Source organism: Paramormyrops kingsleyae, chromosome 3 (assembly GCF_048594095.1).
Source record: "Paramormyrops kingsleyae isolate MSU_618 chromosome 3, PKINGS_0.4, whole genome shotgun sequence".
Taxonomy (NCBI): Eukaryota; Metazoa; Chordata; class Actinopteri; order Osteoglossiformes; family Mormyridae; genus Paramormyrops; species Paramormyrops kingsleyae.
In genome coordinates, this window is record NC_132799.1 from 19,282,618 (window position 1) to 19,295,131 (window position 12,514).

The window sequence follows — 12,514 nt, forward strand, 5'->3', positions numbered from 1 at the left end:
CTGAATCATTTATGTTAATATTAGCGTTTATAAAGTTTTAATATTTTCATTTTCAACTTGCCAGACTATGACATGAATTTGAGTAAATCATGAATCTTGCAAAGTAAATAGAAGCATCCTCGATGTACTAATCCATAACAATCTTGGTCTTCAATTATCTGAACAATATGTACAACCTAATATTCATTTACTGATTAAGTTATAAATAGTATTTTGCTATTGTTTAAACTTAAATATTAATACAGATTCTCAAAACATGTGCATTATGAGACATTATGCGAGATTATTTTGATTTATTTTTTTAATTTTATAATTTTTTTTCCCAATACTACTTTGGAGTCAATGCAATAAATATAAAGAAGAGTTAATTCTATAAATGTTCTACCAAATGCAAAATTAGCAAATAATCTGAAATTAAAAACTAATGGTCATTCAAATGTAAAACAACATAGGCTGAGCAGAAAAAAACAGCACCCACAGAAAATTACATGTAAAGTTCACAGAATTGTCAAATAATTAAATAAATTATGACCCATTCTGAGAATGGTGGACATTTTATAAAGAATAAGTCATATTCCCATGTTCACATATTTGCATCAGATATCACAACAACAACCCTGTTTGCTAAGAACTTATAAACACGCAAAAAGCAATCTTCTGGATTCTGGATCAACAATGACATATCAATATTGGGTCTTTCTCAAATTTTTGATTTTGAATTATTTTGGCCTTTAACGTGTTACTTTTGAACCTTCAAAATGTTATATCATACCAACTGAGCTACACCAACCACTTCAGAAGACCCTGAGCTTGTAGGGTCTTAAGTTTCCCCACAGTCTGACCTTTATATTCCGCCTTTAAATTTAAATAAGTATTCTCACTTCCGGTGCTGGGCAGTATAACCCAGAACCGGAAGTTCATTATTGAATCTACTTTCCAAAGTGATTCTACAAATTTTGAGCTTTTCCTTAAAAATTACTGCAATTTCAGATTGAAATGTTAACATGTAAACAGTTACCATGGGTCAACACAAGAACACCATCTTGTAATTCAGTAAAAATAATGAAAATAAACCCCCATGCAATTCTATTCCTAGACAGTAGTGCACTTTATTGATTTTAATGGGTCAACAAATGATTAATAACCAACATGATCTTACGGTGATCACTCACAAATGTATAAACTAAGAACACTCACAAATTAAAGAGTTCAGGAAACACAGTAATCTAATTATCCAGAATACAACTGAAGACACCAGTGGAGAAGATGCACAGAATAACCCACTCTGTTCTGATTATAAGAGTGACATTGCTGCACAAGACAGAGCTGCAAGTGGAAGGAGCTTGACGTTGTGGGAGAGACATGTCAATAGCAGAGTCTCGTCCTTGAGTGTTTGTCTACACTCGCTTTGGAAGCAGAATCCATCTGTAGGGTGATGTGTGTGTTTGCTGTTCTCAGTCAGTCCATAAAAACCACTGACAATGTTACCACAAGGCTTGTGACCTACAGGAATAACTGTGCCAGAGGGTCAGTCCTCCTCTGATTAAACAGCAACCAAAACAAAAGTGTGGCAATGATGAGAAAACCACACTGTTTATAGAGATAAGGGCCACAGTTGGGGCCCAGCTCAGCTAACAGTCTAATGTGCTTTCTGCCAGCGAGACGGCCAGTCATTCTCCACCCACCGCTGCAGCACACGCAGCACGTCAATGCGCTGGTAGATTCGGCACAGCTCGGTCAGCTCTGTGACACTCTTCTCATTGTAGCGTCTCAGGAACTCCTGTGTGGGGCTGTGGGCGGAGCCCTGTGTCCGGTGCTCCAGCAGCACTAGCTCGTCATAGGTCATGCCCCAGCGACTGGCGAAGTTCTTCCAGTTCTTGATGGTGCAATGGCTGGGGTCCAGCTTCAGACGTAGCGTGTAGAGAAGGTCCTCATCATTCATCAGGTCACTGATCTTGGGTGGGGGTGCCAGGCAGCAGCACTTCTCACAGGAGCCATTTGAACACTGCAGGTCTTTGAATAAATCTGAATTTGAGGGGGGAGTAAAGCCACGGGTTGGTCTGTTTTTACAAGTGGAGCGGGGGTGGGGGGGCTTCTTTTACATCACATGCAGACAAGGGTGTTAAAATAGAGGGGTTTAACTACAGTGGGGAGGACTAGGGTCATTGTCTCAATTTTTAATAGCAATAAAATAATAAAATACACACCTGATGAAATTGTTCCCGGATATACATACTTGCTCCCACTGTCAACCGGCTACAATTAATAAAAATAAAAGGTTCATTTCACTGCCACCACACTGAAATTAAACTTCTGATGCAAATGTTGTCATAAAAAAAAGTCTGAAAAATGCAGAGTTTTAATTTCACTTGTGTTTTCACCGCTTTTGTCCATGCTTAACTGTTACAGAATTATACACACCAAAAGACAGTTTTACATCAACCAGCTTTGAAACAACTGGAGCAATTACAAGGAAAATTGTCCTAAATGAAAAAAATTATGATAGGCAACAGGACCCATGCCAATTTGTGCAAGTATTGACTGGCATCTTTTTTTGTAGCACAATGCTTGCTGTCAGTGATCAATGTTCCTGAAGGGGCTGTGTGTGTGTTAATGTTGTTTTTTTTAAGGTTTAATAAAATCACATGACTTGCCTGCTGTATCCGTTCAGAGGAAGGTGTCAGGTAACCAGGCGGCATGGACGTTAGCTGCAAGGTCACTGGGTCTGTCCAAAGCAGGACATACATTGTAATATACTTTTAAATTCATCCTCATTTTCCACTAAGCAATAAATATTCAACCTTCATTTGTTTGGAAAGATTTAATCTGGGGGGAAAATGGCCAAGTGGAGAAAAAGAGTGCCTACAGATCACATCAGATTAAATATACAGCGATAGCCTCGAGATGGTTTACTTTCTGATTTACAGGCCTCAAGCTCTACGTACAGTGTGTGTCTCAAGCTTCATTACTGATGCATATAGATTAAGGGAAACTCCATCTCGGTAACTGGCACTATATCTTTTTGTAAGAATTGTCACAGCAGGAACACAGAGGAGCAAGTTAATAAATTTACCTTGAGGCTCCGTGACTTGAACAGGATGGGTGGATTTTAAGGACTGGATGGAAGAGAATAAGTCTTAAGACCTTTGTGACAATATTATTTCAGACAAAACACATACACTTTTGGGACACATTATGCAAAATAATAATAAATCTGACCCTAGCATAAGTTGATGGACACCATTTACTTCCAAAAAGGTGGATGGATAACTACAGACATTTCGAGAGATAGACACAGCTGGTGAAGATAAAGGCACTGGTCTCTGTAACAGGGGAAAATTATACTTTGCAGTATGAAGGATGATACAAGAAAGACATGTGGCAGCTTGTCATCACAGCTCTTGCGCCAGCCTTCATAAATACAGTAAAACGTCAGACTATGCATGTGCTCCCTCTGCACAAGCAATATGCAATGGGTAATTCCCACTTAAAAGATCACACTGTAGCTTACATGCAGAAGCTGAATATGAATCTAGACTTAACCCAGACCCTAGAAGACAGGTAGATTGTTTCTTAACTGAAGGAGGTATAGAAAATGGATGGATAGAGAGGGCCTGATACTTAAGAAGGAGAAAGGCATACCATTTTTGATTCAAAGCTGCTGGGATCAGTGTCCTCCACTGGCTCAGATATGATCTGATCTGGAAGAAGTGAGACAAAAAATGATTCTGCAGAATAGTAAAGCACCGTACAGGCTACATTGAAAATAGACATTTTAACCCACATCCTGTTTGAGGAATCCATGTCATTTCCTTCACCACAACTTGTAAAACTGTGTGATGACACACGATAGCATTTTTGTCATATGGTCAGACTAACACTAGCTACCTGTATCTGGCACTTTACTTCAGTTCCATGCCAATTCCCATGAGTGCATCAAAGGTCCTTCCTTAGGACTTTAGCTGAATGTGAAGAATCATAATGCAGTGTTTATGCAAAGCTGCTTTGCGTGACTGAAAAGCTGATTTCAACACAGATTACATGCACGGCATATATTCCCCTATATCATTTTGTACTTAATGTCCAATGATAAACCATTTAATATGAATTGCTCAAACACTCAATGATTTAGAATTTGTAAGTAATTTCAAAAACTTAGCGAAAAAACAGAAGAGTAGTTTTTACAGGAACACAGTTGGACCAGATTAATCTGTCAGTGGTGCCTTCAAAGTGTGCAAGATGCCGTAGAACATCAAAATAATTAACTGTTAGTGTGCAGCATCACACCATACGAGGATGGTATTTAGGGAATTTAATAACTTTAGTGCATTGAAAATATCAGGTTTAGAAGTCATGCACTAGACAGATGTATTTATACACTAAATACTAGTAAATAAATAAATAACAGTCATGTCAGCCCAACCTCTCTAACAAACAGTAATAGCAACCTTTAAACTAGTCAACCAGAAACTTTTACACAAGTTATAGAAAAGGTCTTCTGACGACAACAGGACATGACCAGGCCTTGTGTCACCGGAAGGTGTGCGGCTTTCTCAGTCTAAAAAACTGATACGGGGAATTGCTAGTGATCACGGAGCTCTTTGTGTAGCCTTGAAACACCACAGGAACCCCCCCTCTCTAGCTGGTCAGAGCTCTGCTGACCTTTCTAGAGTTACCTTATGTGAGACAGGCACTCTTTTCTGCCCACTGAAGGACTTTCATTTAAACATTTAGTAATGAACCCCAAGGGAGCATCCACCTGACCTTCAAGCATTTAAAAAAATATTAGGATTTTAAGTGGGAGAAAACTGGTTTTGTGTCGTAGAATCAAATTGAGTGAAGAGTAATAGACCGCATGATGTCAGTTATTTTACAAACTGTCTCACACTGAGCTTGCTTCAGAATTAGCTCATCTGTTGTCTTTTGACCCTTTGTTTACAAGTAATCATTCCAATAATCAGTGTTGGGGAGTAGTTAACTACAAGTAGCGACGCTACTAACTTAACTACATTTTTCAGTAGCTTGGCAGTAGCTCAGTTGCTTTTTAAACAGTGTAGCTTTTCCAGTAGCTAACTACTTTTTGCAGCAAGTAGCGGTGTAGCTGCGCGAATTCAGCGCGATGCAAGGATATTCTTCTTCTTAGATTACAAACTCATTTTTTGCCATTACCGCCACCTGTTGTTTAATCACGCATCTTGCGGCTAATGGTTCACTGACGTACAGAAGTGGCAAAACGAAACCGTCTTTCCGACAGTCATTTTGAGAAACTTCTCTTGTGTCGAATTAACAGGTCAGGCACTTCTGCTTCAGTTTAGTTAAGAGAACAAATTGAGTTGCCTATACATTTTGTTATTGCCTGCTCTTATTAGAAGGACACTGCACCTCAATTCTCGACTGATGGTGTGAAACCATTCCTGTTTTGCTTGAGTGGTATAACAATAACAGTGACTAACTATGCCAGTTCAACTAAAATACTTAACATTTTCCAAGCGTTCTTACTCTTCAGTTGAGGCTTTTGTAACATTACAAATTACAACCCTTTGGAGGTTAATGTTTTGGATGAGGTTTCAGTGTACTGCAACTACACCAGATAGTTCTTTCCCTGCCAGTGCCACATGTGAGCGGTTGTTCAATGTATTTTCTTGCCAAAATGCAACCATCTCACAATCGGTATTTTTGAGAAAATGTTCTACATGCAATTTACGTTGGATGTATATTTTGTTCTTGCAATGTTGTATTTGTTGCAATTTTGCACTTTTGACAAACAGTCAGATATTTGAGTGTTGTGTGTAATAAAACAATACTCTTTGAAATCATAATTGTATTGCATTGTTTTAAACACTAAATATTTTACTTAAAACATTCCTCAGACACTTATTCACTTATTTATAATATACGTTGTTCAAAAAAATCAAAAGCTAGCTACTTTTTGATAGTAACTTGTAGTGTAGCTAACTACTTTTCCAAAAGGGTAGCTTGACTGTAGTTTAACTACTTTAACTTACGAGTAGCTTGTAGCTTGTCAAACTACAGTTTCAGAGTAGCTTCCCCAACACTGCCAATAATTGCTTAATAGGACTGGGCAATTAATCTACTTTTATTTTCAGTTATAATTTTTGTTTCTAATCATTATCAAAACAAAACAAAAGAAAACGATTGTGCCACGTTTAATTTAACAATGCATGTTATTTCCAAATTCAATGAATCGTGTTAAATTTTAAAATATTGATCAAAATACCCTGCTTAGACTGCTTCCTCCATGACCCGACCCCAGATAAGCAGCAGAAAATGGATGGATGGATGGATATTGACCAAAATAATCATGATTATGATTTTTGGCATAATCAAGCAGCCCTATAATTAAATTTTTATGTAATTAAAATAAAATGTCTCACATTGGGGAAAAATGGTCACTCTGACCATCAGAGTAAATGGACAATTGCATGATGCTGATTTACAATGTGACATTGCAGAGTGTGACTGTTCTTGTCAGACAGTGATGTCAAGAATATGAGATGTTGACAGCTGACAGTGTAATCTTCTCCACCGGTGAGATGATGTTCAGCAGTGACTAAATACCAGTACTGAATGGTGATTAAAAAAATTGAGGAAGAAGATAATACATTTTGCAGCATTACAATACTGATTTTTTCCAAAGAGTACAGAAAGTGTAATTTAAATGAAAATAAAAGTTTTTTCAAAGTTACTTGTTTCATAATTTAATCTCAAAAATAGAGCAGGTACAGAGTCAGCCAGCGTGAAGCACCCCCGATGCTGGGGGTTAAGAGGCTAGAGTTCAAACTGGCAGCCTTCCAGGTAGGGTCATATTAGGTCAAAGGCTAAGCCTGCCAACCCACTCCCAATACCCCCCCACCCAGTCCTCAAGGGTAAGTAGGGAACAATAACCCAAATCAATAATAACCCAAATCAAAGCAGATACATATTCAGGAACATGAAAATAAAACAGAGAATAGCTCAGGATAGGGTGGCTCAGAAAGATGTCATAGCCCTGTATGTGCTCTGATGAGGCAGGCACAGACCACACACTGTTTTCAACCACAGCCATAAAGCTATGGGGAAGGCTTACATGAGAACATCATTCCGTATCACATACATGCACCAACATAGGCCAGCGATCGTGTTACACCAGAGGAGGAGGAGGACAGGTGGACATTAAGAAGTGTGAGGAGGGTTCCTGGCAGTTGCATGCTAACCAGTCACTCAATCTGCTGCTGGTCAGTTCACCAGTTGCTCTTTACATCTGAGCAGTCATTATACTGCAGGGATCTGTGGAAAGCACATGGTTGAATCCCACTCATCTGCCACATTCAAATCTGATTTTGCTGGTGTTAAACATACAGCTGACACACTCTTAGTACCAAGAAATTCACCATACATACATAAGAAGATTGTCCACCTACTACCTTTTCCTAGTAATTTCTGTGTGGTCTGTCATGTCTGTTAATAATAAACCACAATGAAACATCATTTCTCACGCAATAACAGCAGCTGTACTTTACTGAGCAGTACATAGGAGACTCTATTTGACCAGAACAGGACAGAACAAATATTGAGTCAATCTGATGCGAGCTAACTGTGAAACAAATGAATAATGTGACTCATAACAGACGTTTCGGCACTAGAAAGGAAATTATTTATAAACTCCTAGATCTTTCAAGGCTTCTGATTAAGAGCAATGTGCTTTGCAAACAAGGAAGGGGATGCAGGAAAAGCAGCTGCAGTAAACACGAATATGTGATAAGCATGGTGTTTAGGATCTAAATAACCTTTGGACGGATATTCAAAACACACAGACATAGCAGCCAGATAAGATGATACTCTTCAGGTCAGCTCACTATCCATCCTAAACAAAGAGGTGTTACCGGTTTTTGCCAAAAAAAGTTAGAACTTAACTCAACTGTTTATGCTAATGTAAAAGCAAAGCTGTAGAAAGCGTTGTCAATTAAACAGGTCTGGCACTTAACATTAGCATTTTAGCATTGCAATATGTTGTGAACTATATGGTATTTTCCTGGGGCATTCTAGCCTTTCATCATGGTACAGGAGGGATATTTTAATGAATAAGAGCAAAATATTCCATTCTACTGTGGCTTTGCCCCCAGCCCACTCCACCTCCATCACAGACACGTCTGAGGCCTGCTCTTGAACTGCCTGCTAAATTCAGCCTGTTCTCAAGTTCATTAATCCAAACAGAGCCTGCTTAGCCAACAATTGTTTTGTCCTTTCGGGGAAGGCAGAGGCGTGTAAGTACTCGCCTGGGACAGCATTCAGAGGATGAAATGTACACCACTCCATGATGGATCCTTGGAGGACATAAATCCATAGAATCAAACACAGTGTTTCTAAAATACATATGTGTAGAGCTATGAAGAGAGCAGGATTTAAAAAAAATATTATTTAAAAACATCATGAAGCTACATAACATCTTTATAAATGCCTGCATGGTGCGTTCTTGGAAAATCCATCACAGAAATATGGATTTTAGTTGCTGTTAAAAAGCGTATAATACTTTCATATCGTCACCCTCTCACAGATCTGATTTTCTTATGCTCCCTCTACTTTGAAGGGTATGTGCATGATGTCACAGCAGGTGGAAGTCACTGCACTCACACCCATTGAGGGGCAGCATTAGTGTTCAGCTTGAATGCCGGAAAAACACATCCAAAATGTCAAAGAGCTGTTGTGCGATTGATTGTACAAATAGATTTAACAAGAAATATGAGCTATCATTTTAGAAACTGCGAAAAGCTAAAGTATCGGGCATGAATTGGTCATGTATACCCTACACCAAATGTATCAAATAGGCCTGGATCGGTCCTGATACCGATCCGATATTCGATCCTATTCGATGCTTCTCCACCTGATTTGATATATTTTAACCGAGACGAGCTATCATACGGCTATATTAAACAACACATGGTGCTGTAAAACCTGTCTGTGCAAGCTAACTCATAATTACAGTTCCAACAAACATTTTCACCCATACAGAATCATATTAGCCATTTTAACTGGTTTAGCATATTTGAAAATCGACATTTTAATGTCATTGGAAAGCTCATAATTGTATTTGATGACTTTTCACTCTGACAAACAAGATTTAGGATTATCATGGTCAATGGTCCATCCATTTCCTCCACCTGCTTCTCCATTGCAGGGTCACAGCAATATCTGTAATTAACAGACACCAAAACACAACATAACTACAAGTCTTTGAACTGTGGGAGGAGATCAGCGTACTCAGAGAAAAATGTGAATATGGGGATCATTCGCAAATGCCACACACACAGCTGGTGAGAAGAATCCAATTCATAACCTGGAAGCATGAGGCCACAGTGCTACCCACAGTGCCACTATATACCATGCTCAGTGGCTAAGTTACTTGGTAACAATGGGTAATAAATTGTCCTTTAGTTCAAGAGTTCATAATTTCATCTTTTCCCCATCAAAGTTATTTATACTGATACCTGCCTGTCTATTAATAAGCATGGTTCAAATACAAAAATGCACTTATCAGACCACAATCTACTAATAAAATGTGCTTTCTGCACCTCCTTCATCCACTGTAGTTTTAACTAAATGTGATGAGATGTCACATTTTCCTCTTGAAATGATTTTATGCTTGTCACTCTGAGAGAAGAGTTTCGTGTTTCCAAAAAAAAACTTCTTGTGAACAAATTGTTCAACATTTGCACAATTTGTGAAAAGTCTTGTGGGTAATCCAGAAGCTCTTTAATCCCTAGGAATCCCTGGGAGTTATGGTAAGGCCAATAGCTGCCATAATGAATGCATCCCTTTTTTCAGGCAATAAGCCTGACCAATCTAAAGCAGCAGTAATCAGACCACTACTGAAGAAACCAAGTTTGGATCCAATGGAGCTCAGCAAGCACTGGCTTCCTGTTAGGTACAGGGCCGACTTCAAAGTTCTCCTAGTTACATATAAGGCACTTAAAGGTCTAGCACCTGGCTATCTAACAGAATTACATGTGGAATGGGGCAAGAAGGACATCTGGGGATTTTCACTGTTCTCTGTACTTCTGCTCTTGAGTACTAGAACTGGTCTCTGGCAATGGAAGGTGATGTAACATGGGTACCTGAGAATACAAGTATGGTCAAATATGCATACTGAGAACCTCCCTTTGTTTCACAGGGGCTGTGTCCTAATTCAAGGGCTGCATCCTTCTAAGGCTGCATTCGAAGACTGAAAATGTCACAGTGGTGCTACAAGGCTGTCCTATTTTGAAGGCTCCTTCAAATGTAGCCTAGAAATGCATCCACCCAATGGATCCTTCACAGCCAAACATATCCCAAGATTCATTGCACAGAGGTAAAGTGGGTGCGTCCCAGCTAGGCAATTGGAGTAGTGCTTCGTATTCAAGGGTAAGGGGAGGAACAGCTGGTGATGAAAACAGGAAATTACCCTTAGACCAAATTGTCAAATCTGACTACAATTTGGCTGTGTCCAAATTCAGGGGCTGCATCCTTTGATGGACCCAATCTATGAAAGTGTAGCCTTTACAGACTGCGTTCTTTGAAGGTTGAACAGAAAGTATTATCAAATGGGATGGTTCGACCCTCAAAGAACGCAGCCTACAAAGGCTACTCCGTAGACCACATCATTTGAAGGATGCAGTCAGACACAGCCAACATTTTCACAACCCAACCTCTGGTCAGGTAGTCAGACCTTTGTTAATATTTCTTTTCACGACATCAGGTTCCTACGGACTGCTTGTGAGCAATCTCCATCAGCTCAGAATGGTATATTCAGGCAGATATTCAAATTTTGGATTCTTTTTGTTTGTCTGTTTAATAAAAAATTTTGCATAGGACCTGCACTTTTGCCTGACTGTGTTTTTATTGATCCCGCTAGGTACCCTAGTCATGGTGTTGGTGTGCATAAAGGCTGCCACTATTACGCTGCAGCAAATTCAGTAGATTATGCCAATAGGACAAACAAATGGAGAAATGTATGTAATTAATCATTTCCATTTCCATTTTTTCTGATCCCACTCATTTGGAGTAATATAAATATGGCTGCAACAAAGGCAAGATATGCCAAATTTCATATTTCAGAACCAAATTATACCAAAATACCGGATAGTAGCAATTTAAACTGATGGAAATACAAGCTAATAGACCACTGTAGTGAGTTCTGTAATCAAACAAAGGTAAACACTTAAAATGACAAGCAAAGAAAATGGATTTTCCTTCAGTCAGCGGAATCATTAACACCAGTTCTTGTCAAATAATAAAGTAACCACTATAGTTTGCCGTTATTGTACATGATAAGCATTACCATAAAGCAGCGGGATGAATGGATTGGGGAGGGAAATCACGGCTGAAATATAACATTGTACGCATGTGCAGACATGCAAGGTACAAATCGGGCAGCCAGTATGGATCAGGTAGTGACATGGTAGAAGAGATCTTACATGACAATGCCAACTGTCAAATGTGACAGGCAGTCGATGAGAAAAATCAGATACGTAGGTGAGATTCTCAGTTTCGTTGCATTTTCATTTTCCAATACCAGTAATAACCAAATATATATAGTACTATAACCATCAATTGTCATACCATATATCACTACAACCCTAATTTTATATATGTAGACAGACACACACAACTGAATGAGTCAGTCAAAAAAATTACAACGCTTAATAAAACATTGCTAAAATGTCTATGTGGAAGATCTGTGCAAATATGTTAAACATTGCTTGTCAATGCACCCTTGTTATGATACCAATAAATCTGCAACCTTTTTACTGAATTAAGCAAGCATCTCAAGTTCTTTCTGTGAGCAATGTATAAACCAGTTCCAAGTTCTGTAGAAGTGTTTGAGGGAGCCTTTTAGCGAGAATCTTCTCACTCTGTGAGAAACAATATTTCTTTATTACTTCAATTTTACTTCGATCCACCAGTTGTGAGTGGGTGGGGAAGTGGGCTTCCATTTAAGAATTATTGGCCAGTACAGTGGTGAAGGCAGTAACATTCTGTGTGGCTATGGGCGTACTGGGCTCAGGAAGGATTCCAAATAGGATTCTCATGGGGCTGTAGCTCATGACTGCATTTGAGACATCTTGGAGTGTGTGTTAAATATTTTAGACCAAAATTCAGATAACCAAAATAAAGTCAGCAAGTGATCGTTTAAACCTATTACGTGCCACACTTCTGTCTGGATATAAATCACAGCTCTGCCAACAATTCCACTGGAGTTGTGGATGTACAGTTGAAAGTTGATTAGTTACATGTATGATTTTTATTTCTCCTCTTAAGTAAAATTCTGCCTTTGTCTGCCAGGGACAAAGAGGCGGATTTGTTCTTGGGACTAACTGACACACACAGAACAGCAGCCACTCAGTGATCGGTTGCTTCAGAAATGGTGAAAGTCCAACCTAGTCAAACAGCCTTAAAAACGCTGCTAACATATGCGTGACATTTACCTGGTAAACTTGGACAGAAAGGACACATATGGTAACACAGTTATGTGTCATAC

The 12,514-nt window shown here is 38.9% G+C and overlaps 1 protein-coding gene across 7 annotated transcripts in view; it reads right to left on the bottom strand.

Moving 5' to 3' along the window:
- Positions 1–8: 8 nt before the first annotated feature.
- edaradd (EDAR-associated death domain) overlaps positions 9–12,514 on the bottom strand; it is a 38,807-nt gene continuing 26,301 nt past the window's right edge. For 5 of the 7 annotated variants that reach the window (XM_023804033.2, XM_023804068.2, XM_023804076.2 and 2 more), the window contains 5 exons: positions 3,643–3,701; positions 3,074–3,116; positions 2,655–2,725; positions 2,208–2,256; positions 9–2,025 (listed from right to left, as the gene is read on the bottom strand). In XM_023804033.2, coding sequence (XP_023659801.1) covers positions 1,640–2,025; positions 2,208–2,256; positions 2,655–2,725; positions 3,074–3,116; positions 3,643–3,701 — 608 coding nt within the window. In that variant the 3' untranslated portion in view covers positions 9–1,639. Of the gene's footprint in view, positions 2,026–2,207; positions 2,257–2,654; positions 2,726–3,073; positions 3,117–3,642; positions 3,702–3,888; positions 3,963–12,514 lie in introns of all 7 variants that reach the window. The other 2 variants (XM_023804049.2, XM_023804040.2) reach the window with 2 other exon arrangements.